This window comes from Calidris pugnax, unplaced genomic scaffold (genome assembly GCF_001431845.1).
Source record: "Calidris pugnax isolate Ruff unplaced genomic scaffold, ASM143184v1 scaffold225, whole genome shotgun sequence".
NCBI lineage: Eukaryota > Metazoa > Chordata > Aves > Charadriiformes > Scolopacidae > Calidris > Calidris pugnax.
In genome coordinates, this window is record NW_015091072.1 from 3,683,674 (window position 1) to 3,696,471 (window position 12,798).

Genomic DNA, 12,798 nt, shown 5'->3' on the forward strand with positions numbered 1-12,798 from the left:
TCGGGCTGAAAGCTTTTATTTTGCAGGCAGTGAGTACATTAGCTTAGGGCTCTGGTGATTTGGCTTCCGACTGTCTCTCTGCCATGGACTTCTTATGTGACCTTGGGCAAGAGATTGAGGATTATATCACCAGGAGACTTCACATAATTGTAGTGCTCGGGTCCACTAATGCTCGGCTACCAGCTAACCATACCACACAGCGAGCAGCACTTGTGGCTTTGACCTCAGAATTTCCCAAGCACTTGCAATGCTGATTCAGGGCATGTCTCAAAGTTTCACAGTCCTCCTCTGGACTGGGAACTGCAGCAGCAGCAATCTGACAGCCTGAGCATAAGAGCAACCTGCAGAACGAACACTCCTTTGCCTCTGTCACCCAAGGGAATCAGACAGGGAGAGGGTCTCAGAGGGCAGCAGAGAAGATAGGATAGGATGTGTCTTATCCTGCGTAGGGCACAGCCCAGAAAGGTGCTGGCGCTCCCAATCTCTGTGCTAACTCAACCATGGGAGCACTCGTGAAAGGAGTGAGCAAGCCAGGTTGTGATCTGCTCCCTCTTGTGACAGCATTCACCTCCCTCACCTCAAACCATAATGTGCTGCGTCATGGAGGTCACCCAGTCTCCCCTGCCAGAGCTCACCCAGCTGTGGGAATTCACCACATGCTCTCCAGGACAGGGAGAGGGAAAGAAGCACCTTCAGTGGCTCCGTGGGTGAGGTGTGGAGCCATTCAGCTGGGGGTTGAACTGCCTGGGACGAGTCTCCTTGGAGGCAGTCAGCAGCTGAACCCACTTTTCCCATAACTTGAGCAAGTACTCAGAGTAGCGAGCTGCTGGGTAGGCACAGGAGCAGTGACAGGACCTCTCCTTCCAGCCAAATCTGGGAAAAGTTCACTCAGGAAGGCTTTATGTATCTCATTTCTGTAGAAGGTTTGGGGTTCTGTGTGCTGAAGGTCCTTTACGCCTGAAATAAGGTATCTAAGAGGTGAACACTCCAGCCCTTGGTGTTCCCTGCCATCCAGCTTGGGGGGTTCCCAGAATAGGGTGCAGCCTATAATAAGGTGCCTTTTTAGCATCTTATGTTTTTCCATCTTACTGTACTGACAACTTACCTACTGACTTATAACAAGAGGTGTTTCTTCCACAGTCTGAGAAACATCATGTCCTTAGCCTCCCATCCATAAAATGGCACTGGTCTTCATCACTAGGAATACTAGGGAGCCTTCATCCAAAACACAGGCAGGTGTGGAGCTAAGCAAAGATCTGAGCTGGGTGGTTAAGAGTTGTTATGTCCTATTGCCTGATGAACATGAGCGTGCATGCACATAGGAGGGAATGGGTTTAATGGATGTTAAACCCAGAAAAAAATAGTCTACCCTTTCTGTTTCTCCCACATGTACCTTATAAAAAATTTATAACTCCAAAGACCTGAAGAAATATCTTAGACACTAAGAAAAGAACAAGAGAGATCAAATGCCCAGGTTCCTGCAAATTTGCTAGTAGAAACTCTCAGATGTGCCCAGGTAGTAGATGACATGGCATTGTGCTGAAGCAAGCAATAGTGCCAGCAGTGCCAGCCAGTTCCTTCTTGACTCCAGACCCAGCCACCAGTTCAGGCTTCAGCACATGGGAAAAAAACACAGCAACAAAGCACCTAAGAAGGACAAGATGGGTGTAGACAAACACTCCTCCAACATAGAAATATGTTATCACTCCATCATGAGCACGGTTTCCTTGAAATATGAAGCTCATGGTCAGTAACAAGCTCTGACTGGGGCTACATAACTACAAACAGCAAACCAAGGAGAAAGTGACATGATAGGAAAAATTTCCTTCCCAGGACAAAAGCTCAGCATGCAGGGCTGACTGACACTGTCAAAGCACACCAGCTATCACCAGAAAAGGGATGCCATCATTAAGTGATATTACAGTGGGACAGCACACAGGGTCTTCAGCTCCCAGCACCCAGGCATACTGGGGACTGTGACCAGATTGCCATGCAGCCCAGGGTCCCTTTCCAGTTTAAAAAGGGAATGAAGGTGAAGACCACCATGGCAGCCCTGACAGCTCCTGCCATCTACACTGCTGGGTGCTACTTGGTGAGGACAGGGTCTGGAGACAACCAAGCCACTCTGAGAGCAACAGCAGCTTCTTTGGACCATCCTTTCTGCGTGATGACAGCTCCAAGGATGGCAGTGCCAGCCCCTCAGGCCAGGGTGGGAAAGCTGGGAGTTGTTGGGTTAGTCTGTCAGGAAAACAGTCAAAGCAATGATTGGAGATGTGCCTGCCAATTGTTTTCTGGCTAGGGTGGAAAAGGCTTGGGGAAGAACTGTTACAAGACAACCCGGAACAGAGACAGCATGAGCACAGGCTGTTTCACTGCCCAGGTTACAGGACTCTTCTCTTTTGTTTGTCTCTTTGCTGTGACCTTCTCCCCTCTGCCTCTCATTTCTGAATCTCCTAAATATTGGGATAGTTCTGCCTTCCAGTGGGCTAACCCCTCTCTCTAGGAATCATGTAGAAAAATAATGAGTGGTGGAGTTAGGGGCTTTCCTTTTGCACTGGAGATGCTCTCTCCAGCAACTGAGGTTGTCTCAGGACCATAGCAGGTTGCACACAATGCACTCCATTACCCTCTCCTCTGTTGAAACTCCCTCAGTCTTGGCTCCCCTGTCCTTCTCCCCTTGTCATCTGTGTGCATGTGCAATATCCTTAAAATAAAGGGGTTTGTCGAGCCCAGATATTTTAGGCCCTTCAATTCAACAGTGCCCCGGGCTGAAAATTCATGGACACCTGTCCTAATACAAACCAGTCTCATTAGAGATAAGAAAAGAGGGATGTGGTACTCAACTTTCCAGATGAGGTCTAAGATCAGCCCAGTCTCTAGCAATAAATGGCAGAACAAAGTGAAATTTCTTAACTTATTTGGCCAATTCTGTAACACAAGGGAAAATTTCTCCTATGAACCTGAGAATATAAATCCATGAGATTGCATTGCATGAGATCCTCCCAGTGCCCAACCACAGCCAGTAGCCACCTGTGGAGTGAGAGGAAAAGACAGATTTTCAATCCTGTAAAGGGCAAGGGTTAAACTGGGTGTGAGGCCTACCTCCTAGTTCACTTGACAGAGAACAAGGATTTATTTTCAAGTGTTGAAACTACTGCAGCTTCCAGCTCAGGATGGCAGAACTGGTGCAAAATCAGCTGGTTTTGGGGTAGTTCCATCCACATCTTCTTGAAATTTCTTGAGAGCAGATGTTCCCATAAAAGTTCAGAGCCATGTAATATATAGGAAAATGTCCTTCTCTGCTTCTGATGCAGCACAGAAAAAAAGTTTAGAGGTTTAAGTCTGTGTAGTTTATCCCAGAAATTCATAGGAACCAGGAGACAAGATTCTATAGTATCCCCATCTCTAGGTAGAGTATACCTACACCTATACGTATACATCCAAGTCCTTTCTTTAAGCACCCTTCTCTGTTTATTTCATAGACTGATATTTCAGTCTTTTTCTTTGAAAATGGGCATGTTCATGAGATGGTGCCTCAACACAATTTCCTGGGCTGGGTAGACAAGTTATACAAGACATAGTCACTGAGTATCACAGAAACTGTCAGGTCTCTGGGTCCCTACTCAGGTCCCTACTCAGGTCTCCCCCTCAGGGTAAGAGACAAAGCACACCTGGCTGGGTGGGTATGTGCAGAAATCTACAGGGAAAGTGCCTACAGTACAGACCTGTAATAAAAGAGGTATTTTGGTTTCCATGGCTACTAGAGCAGTGGCTTCCACCACAGATAAGTAAATGCAGAAATCAGGAAGGAAGGGAAAGAAAAGGAAAAAGCCTGCACTGATTACTTTGCCCTTTAAGACCATGTAACTAGGTCTCAATTCATCGACAGCCAGCAGAGCACTGATTTTCAGCAGTAGCGCTTAGGAGGACTTCACTCACTGACAGGCCAGTCACAAAAACAAGTTACAGAGACCTCCTGTTTCACATGTGGGTATGTTGACATCCAGGGACAAGTGATTTGGTCTTTCTGTATAACAGTGGCAGAAACAATTTCCAAGGCTGCTTTACCTCATTGCCCCATTTCTTCCTAGAAGTCCCTCCGTCGGTTCCCAGCAGTGAGTTTGGAGTGGCTGCGTGACCAGCATCTAACATAAGACCCTGTTTTCAATGCCATACCACTCTTTGAAAGGCACCTTTCTCAGCTGCTAAAGCATGACTGAAGAGAGGTGTACTGACAGCAGTTTTCAGAGCAGAGACCAGCTGTAATCCCAGGATCCAAAGAAAATCAAGCTGGTCTCATCCAGAGACACATCTTTCATGCAAATATCACCCAGAGACACGGCTGATCCCTATGAGCTTGGGTTCATTTCCTAACACAGTGCAAGGCCAAGTCTGCTTAGGCTTTGCAGGCTTTCTTGGCCCTGAAGTGAGGAGCTCCTCTCATTGTCCAGCTGGAGAGCAGACAACCTCTGTAGGTGCCATGCAAGACCTTAGGTTGCATGGAGACTCCTTCTGTGTCACCCCTTCCTTCAGAAATTTAATTGAGGAAAAATGTTGAAAATCTCATCCTCTTGGGTCTTGACCATCCTGTCACACTAGTCAAGTTCCCAAAAAAGTGCCAGCGAGGGTTTCCCATGTCTTCATGCTGGGCTGGTTCCCAGGAGGCAGGATCTCACTGTTGTGTAATGAGGTGCCTTTGCCCCATCCTGAGTGGGGGGCCTCGAAAGGACTAGCTTGAGCTCACACTCACCTACTCAGTGGACATGTGTGGTGTTTATAGTTATCATTTCCTGCTCTCCACCCCGGACCTTGACATTTCGCAGGAGCCTGCCCACGGGCTGGGACAGCTGTTGCTCTGCAAGGCCCGCTGAGTATGGTGGGCCATGTGGTGTTCGCCCACCGTGACCTTACACCAGAGCTTGGTCTGCCAGTGCCCTTCATCTAAAATGAAACTAATCAAAGCCTATGACTGCCCTTCCTTCATGCCCGAGCTTCATTTGTGGGGAGAGTGGAAAGGGGATATGATAATTCTCTTTAAACACCCAAGAGGGAAAAGAGCTATTTAAGCACCAAGCCTAAGGACAAATAGGCTATGAATAAACCAGGCCTGGAAACTAGGAAGTCCCTAATCACCAGAGGAGGAAGACGTCAAGGGGAGAACAGCCCAACAAGTTTTAAATGGACATTGACCAGGTTGTGGCAGATTGAATGACACTGTCCCTGTTTTGATGACCAAAGAAGTCCTTTTGCAACCTCCATCCCTAAATAACAGGCCAGAGGCAAGGAATCCATCACCTAGGAAAGAAGTGACTTTGCAAGGTCCAAGTTCTCCTTTTTTCCTTTTTTCTTTTTTTTTTTTTTTTCTCCTTTGCACATTGGGATTTACCTACATACATGAGACAAAACCTTGCCCGAGGAAATAGAACGAGGAGCGATGGTGAAGAACTCAATTCCCGGAGGGTACCACAGAGCTGAGGTTTGCTCCCCCCCTCCCCGGCGCCCCGGGACAGGCAGTGCTCCCTCCTCAGCAGTGCTGATGGTGCTCATTCCTGCCCGCTCGCTGGCACAGCCCTGGCCAAGGCCAGCTGCTGTACATGATATGTCCTTTTTCTGGGAACCCTGTCCAGCCCTGGCAGGAGACGGGATGCCGTCAGCTAGCAGACCTCTGACACCTCCGACCCTGCTCAAAGGGGCTGATGTGCTTTTTAAAGCTTTCCTTTAGTTCTTGTTTCTCACCGCCTTCCGTAAAAGGCTTTTCTTGTTCCAAGGACCTCTCCATTCCCCCTTACTGATCATTCCCGTGGATGCAGGGTGGGAGGTCCTGGCTCCCGCCTGCAGCACCCTGGGCTTTCAGAGGCACTGGCTCACACCCACTTGGTCAGAAACTTGAGAAATCTGACTTATTCCTGGGAGCTGGAGATGTAGGAATGACATCAGCAGTGGTCTGCGTAGGTGAAGAGGCTGAATATCAAGCATGCTTCCCTCCTCCACCAGCTACTGAAAGGACCCAGCTCGTGCCCTGCAGGGGCTTCACGGTCTTTGCTTTCAAAGCAGCCTCTCTGAGGCTGGAAGGATGACAACAAGGCAGCGACAGCTTCACTTTTGTCAAGGACAGCCCCCAGATTATGCCTCGGGTCTCTGTTTTGTCTAAGGGGAGCTTAGCAAGGTGGCCCCCGGGCACCGTCCCAGGGCCCACAGCCTGGGACAGCACATGGACTCAGGCACGCACGCGTGGCCCGGGCTGTCCCCGGCCTGCCAGCTGCCCAGCTGAGTCGGCAAAACATCTGTGATGCCATGCCAGCAAGGACTGGCCAGGAGCAGCAGCAGGTGGCCCTTGCACCCATGGGTGCTGGGTGGGCACGGGCACCAGCCCCGGTGAGCTCCCGGCCAGGGAGGCTGCGCTTTGGCCTACCGCTCGCTAAAATTAGGGATGCCCGGTGCGGATAAAAATACTAACTATGTGAAACCTTTAGGGAGGCAGCCAAAGAGCAGATGGCATGTCTGACCAGGCTGAGGGGCTGCGTGGCAATTAAAGGGCTGGGGAGGCATTCTTGGAGCATTACCTGTGAAAGCCACCTCCGCAGGAGTGACCTTTGGGTGTTCCATATTTGGGGACTTGCCTTTTAGTCTGAGGAGCAGCAATTCCCTGGGAAGGCAGGTTCAGCAATAAACAGCCTGTCCAGGCAGCTCAGGTGGTGGAAAAGGGCAGGAAGGAGGGACCAACGTGCCCTCCCCCAGTACTGCTGCCAAAAGAGTGGCACCTCTAGTGGCAGCTGCTCAGCAGGCTTCTGCCCCTTCCCTTTGACCACTATGATGGGCCAGGACCTGTTCACCAGTTTGAATTATGCAAAACTTCACTGGTGGGATATTCAAGGGGATGTTAGAACAGACCACACAGCATTATGATGGAGAGATAGCCCACTCTCCTCTCCAACAAACAGCACACCAGCTTGACCAACAGAGAAGCCAACCTCAGCATGAAGGCATGCAGATTCAAAGCTTTTGGGGAACTACGCTAGACTTTGCCATCTCCTGCTGCTGTTTCTGAAAAAAAACCCCTAACATTTGGGGATCATCATTACATCAACCAGGTTCTGACCATCAACATAAACTGCAACTTCCAAGAGAGTAGGAGAGAAACAGTGTAGACTGTTTAGGGGACATTCTCATCATCTCCTGTTGTTCTCCTTGCATTGCTTGAGTTTTGTTCTTCCACCACTGCCAGCTAGGGAAACAGAAAGTTCCCCATGCTTAAGAGCAGTTTGCTCATGAAGGCTTTCACAGAGACCCAAATGTCCCCAGCACCCTGCTTTTCAACCTGAGCGCCTGGGAAAGATGAACTTTACTGCTCCAGGCAGGTGCTAGAGAAGTGGGAAGAAAATTCAGGCCACAAAGCCCTAATGCCACTCCACAATGAAAAACTGACTGTGCTGAGACATCCGCCCCTCCCACCCCCGTTTGTAACCCTCTCTTCTGGATTTTGTCTGCCATTTAGCAGCAAAACTGACACCAAATTGAGGGTTGACACAATTAGTATTGTCTGCAGCTGTAATATGAGCGTGGACAGGCAGCTGGTGACAATTCTGCTGCTCTGTAACCTTGGATTTCAGAATGACCCTATGGGTCTTCTTAAATCTCCCAAAACTTCCCAACATCACACTCAGGTTCAGACAGGTATCGTAGGTGTGAAGTTCAGATGTTCTGGCAGGCAGTTGCTTTTTTCCATCCCCATTATTCAGATTGCCTGTAACTGTTGACACTGTCCAAGATGAAGTGGTGCTTGCTTACTTGGTGGTACTCGAGCTTCACTTTGGGCTGGCACCTCTCACACATCCCAGAGGGCCATGCACTCCCTCATGCTTACCCAAACCCAAGTGTGGCTGTTACCTGAGGGAAGTAGGAGAAGCGAGGAGTGCTCTCAGACTCACCTCCTTTTCCCAAGGGCTACACAGGACACAGCTTGTGATCCTGTGGCCAGAAAATGTGCATTGCAAAGGTTTCATGCACAGGAGAGAAAGGCTGCAAACTGTGCGTGGGGTATGAATTTACAAGCAACAGTGGTCTTTACTCATGGCCTAAGCCAGCTTTGCCTGCCCAAAGCTCCTGCTGTACCTCAGAGACCAGTTTGGTCTGCTTCATCCAAGGCAGTTTCTCCCCTCCGTCTCCCCAGGCTAAATTACTCCCTGTAGAGACACAAAGACAGGGGCTCTGGCTGGCCAAGACTTCAAGCAATATGAATTTAATGGGAGGAGGAGGAGCGGGTGTGTTCTTACATTACAGCTGCCTCTGTCCCAAGGTCCTGAGCCAAGAGGATTGTCAAGATTAGAAACATTATCTGCATTCAAATCCCACTAGCATTAAGGAATCAGAAAATACTGTAAGGGGATATATAAATGCTTGATACTGTAATGAGCAGGGGGCAACTGGCCAAGCTGCTGTGCCCCTGGCATACTCTATATTTCGTTGCCTTATGGGGTTCAAATATAGGTGTGGGAATATGTCCTCACCTAAGCACTGGCCAGACTCACCTGCTGCAGTGGAAAGGAGGGAAAGCAAGGTCAGGAGCAATGTCTAGCCCCTGCATATCTGGCACTAGAAAAAGCCATAATAGGTACTGACACCCTGCAAAGGTCTTCTACCTCCAAGCGCTGCGACAGTGGAAAGAGCTCCTGAGAGTCTCATGCTGACTAAAGATTTCCCTGGTTCAGGACTCCAGTGCTCTGCAGATGGGCACAGGCTGTACTGCTCACCTCATTATCTCATTAGCATGAAAGTCACACACTGTTGCATGCCTTCTCTTGACACAGGCTCTTCAGAGGAACATCTCAAACACTCGTAGCCACGGTATATACACCTCCTAGAGACGGTGTCTCTAGACACAGTCGTACAAACCCTGCCACACCAACAGGCACAACTCCAGCATCACTGTGACCTTTCTTGCCTCCCAAGCCCTGATGAAGTGCACACTCCTACAGTCTCACACAAGGAGGCTTTCATCCTGTCACCCACATTTTCTAGACGTGTTTGCTCTTTCCCAGCAAGCTCCCATGCTCACAACTATGTGGCTGCACACACACTCCTCCGAAAAGCAGCCCTGTGTGCGCTGCATGCTTGCTTATATTACTCCCCATCAACACCGCCTCTTTCATTAATGTCCCTGCTCACACCCAACTACTTGTCCATAGCAGGCATTGCAGCCTCACACAACGAAGGCACATTTCTGGGCTGATTCAAACACCCCCAAGAAACCCTAACCACCACCTCTCTGCAGGAGTCAAGAACTATTGGTCTTAAACTGCCTTGACTTTGCCTGGCACGTGGCTAATATAGCTGTAAGTAAGAAGCCAGATCAAATATGGACTGGACCAGTGAGTCTTCTTCCCTTGGGCTTTCTGTGTTTTACCTCTGGTCACAGTGCAGCCAGAGCCTCAAGGGTTGGCTCTGAGGAAATTCTTGCTGCTCTACACAAGTAGGGACTTGTTGACAGTGTCCCCTAAAGCTGATGATGGTACAGGCTCCACCCCTTTGTCCAGCAAGGGCAGATTCCTGTAATGGGGAACAGAAAACAGCTTTTCCTATTGCAACCTGCTTGCAGATGTCTAGGGAGCTCACAAGGGGTGTTCACCTCTCCCTACGTTGTCGGGTACCAGCTACTCTCAGGTGCTATAACATGGCTGGCCGTGGCCTGAGCCAGAAGATGGGATGCCAGACTGGTCAGATCAGTGCTCAGATGCCTTATCAATGGATGTGCAAATAAGGACCACTGCTCTGCCCCACTCTGCTCTGTTCAGACAGTATCCCCTGTAAGGTTGAGTCATGAACATGCAACCTCACCTTTATTTCAAAGCACTGGCAGAGAGTAAGGAAAACACAGTGAGACAACGTGTTTCCTGCACAACATGGAGCATCTTTTTTGCCTCACAAGGTGGCATTTCCCCCTAAAGACAACAGGCCAGGTAGCCACAGAGGAAACAATACTGCAATGATGCTGTGATGGTTGGTGGAGAATATGTCCTTCTGGAGGACTTCAGGACAGGCTTGGGGCTGTGGAAGGGAGGAAACAACAACCATGTTCTCCATTGCTCCCCTTTGCCCAAACAAGGTCCCTGAGACCTGATCATCAGGGTGTCCGCCATCTCCACCAGGATTTTGGGGAAGGGCTGGATGCTGTCAGTGTGGGGAACTGGTTGGCCCCATGATGCCAAGGGTGCAGGCAAGGAGGTTGCTCCACCACTTTTGCTCCCTGATGCCTTTAATTGTTGCTTGCTCTTGCAGCAGCCACGCACAGGCAGAGGCTATTTATAGCGGGGGAGTCAAGGGGCTGCGTGGGAGCAGTGCCTCTGGGTGACATTCAAACCAGCTTTGAGGCTGGGGGGATGTGCCAAAATGGGTCCTGGGGGAGGGTGTTCCTCATAAATCAGCTTGCCATCCCTCTGGCCACTTTTCTTCTGCCCCCCTCCAGCCTCCCACCACTGAGCGCAGGCAGCTGTGCCCTAATAGGGACATTCCTGTCCCAGAGGCCTCCAGCCCCTCATCCCCATTGCCCCTGTTGTTGTCAGGGTTGGGAGGCTGGGGGGGACAGGAAAAAGATCAGCAGCAGCAGTAGCATTCGTGGAGCAGGGAGGGACAGGGAAGATATGTGGGCTCTTACAGCTGCTTGGTGGTCTCAGAGCATCATTACTGCCTTGTAGGGTCCCTGGTGTGCTTGTAGTGGGGCTAAGTCAGTCATCTGGGGAGTAAGAGGACTCATTTCCCAACTGCAACCCTACGGAGCCTGTCTGGAATTCACAGGGTCTCACCCGGGGCCGCTCCCACCACAGGGCACTTGCAGAGCGTCTCCCCTTTCCTCACATATCTATTTTCACAAAACAGGCAGGAACTTGATATCTTCAAGAGGCCCCTCAGTCAAAAGTGGTGGGAATGGGAGGCAGTGGTTTCCGAAGCTGCGAGGAGTCAAATGCAGGCATGGCTGGGGTTAGATTAATTTCTTTAGGAAAAAGAGGGGACCAGGAACTGGGGAGTGACAGAAGCCTGGAGAAGGGACCACTTTTGCAAAGCCAGGAGTCTCTCTGCTTTATTTTACTGGGAGCCTGCTTTGGCCGCCCCATCACACATATGAAGGAAACATAATGCTGCAGTGCCCTGCATCCCCTCCAATTTACAGCCACTGCTGCCTCGCACCAAGCACTTTCAGAGTTATAATGTTCATGGTGTCCGCATTTCACACTGCCCTCAGGAGGCCACTGAGGCACAATGGAGGACACAGCTTTTGCTTTGTGTTGGTGGCCCAGGACTTTCTCCCAGCCATGCCCACTGTGGTGTCCCCAATTCAGCCAGGAGCCCTCTGCTTATGCCCAAGCATCAAACAGCAGCATCTGGTGTCACCAGCAAACTTGGTGCTGTGACACAGAGGGAAGAAACCCAACCTTTGTGACCTCTGGGCAGCTTTATCTTAGCGGGGAGGCAGCATGTGCTGTATCCCACCCATTGGTGCTGCCTGAAAGCAGAATATGGGTCACTTATATCTGTCGTGCCATGCTAGCAGGACATCATGCCCTTTAGCTACCCTGTGCTGTTAGCGTCACTAATGTTGGGCTTTCTGGTTCCTCCCACAGCTGGCAGCTCAGGTCCTAGAGCCCAGGAGCATTGGCTTCGGAATGGTAGACTCCAAGAAGGATGCCAAACTTGCTAAAAAGCTAGGTAAGTCCCATATCTGACATTCCTGGAGTAGCTTGGGGAGGGTGTTGGAGTGATGCCCAACAGCTAGCCTCATAGAGGACAGCCAAATCCTTGTCACCAGGATGGAGAACATGATGGTGGCCATTGCACACTGAGCACCTGCCTACCCCAACATGTGCAGGGCCAAGGATGAGAGGAGTGAGCCAGCACCCCTCCAGCGAAAAGCTTCCTGGCTGAGAGTGCCAAAACAAACCCAAACCAAGTGAAAAAGAAAGCCAATTCATGCCATAGTGATGACAGGATGGAAGATCACAACTTGCTGAGCAGAAACTCTAGATAGGTGTCTCCTGTGGAGTGACTCCATGCTCTTCTTGTACAGAGACAGGTCTGACACAGCGGCGTGGAGCCAAAACCTACAGGGACAGCACATAGGCCTCCAAATGTCCCCAGGCCCATGGCAGAGTGACCCTCAGCCATTAACAGGGAAGGCCACAGCCTTGCAATGGTTTGGCAGCCAGGTGCCAACCCTTCCTGACTTGCTCCCCAGAACAGAAGAGAAAACCTCCTGCAGAGGTGAAAAGCTGCTGCATTGCCTATCCTGGAAATAGCTGCCTTCCAGGGGCTGGCAATTCCTTCATATTTTAGCCCACAAAGTGATATGGAAATACTATGGCACATAAATATAACAGCACATAAATACACCACTAGACTTAAGGTCAGGGACTGTTCAAGCATACTGGACTGTATTTTCTTTCCTAAATTAGAGTCTAAGTGTGCTGGTGAAAGCTAAACTAAAGCTGACAGCTTCTGAAGGAACAAACTACCAACTGCCTTTACCCGTGGTACCCTGCCATCAATGCATTGCAGGCGCTTGGTGCTGGTGATTTTGGAGCCTCCACCAAGATGTTGTAGCAACCAGTCCTCCCATCCAGTGAGACACCATTTAAATCTGCCAGCCTGCCATCTGTGGCATCTCTACCATAGGTTTCTAATCCTTTTGCCACAGCTATCTAAGCTGCAGAGAGTTTGAAGCTCGCTTTGTCTTCCAGTTCACTGTTTATGTTCACATAGTTCAGCATTCTCCGGGCAGAGCACAGAGCCCGCATCAAAAACCATTTT

The 12,798-nt window shown here is 50.0% G+C and overlaps 1 protein-coding gene across 1 annotated transcript in view; it reads left to right on the forward strand.

Moving 5' to 3' along the window:
• The window catches only part of CASQ2 (calsequestrin 2), a 34,848-nt gene that overhangs the window by 1,758 nt on the left and 20,292 nt on the right, over window positions 1-12,798 (forward strand). The window contains exon 2 of the mRNA XM_014957213.1: window positions 11,616-11,700. Within this exon, the coding sequence (XP_014812699.1) occupies window positions 11,616-11,700 (85 nt within the window). The remainder of the gene's footprint in view (window positions 1-11,615; window positions 11,701-12,798) is intronic.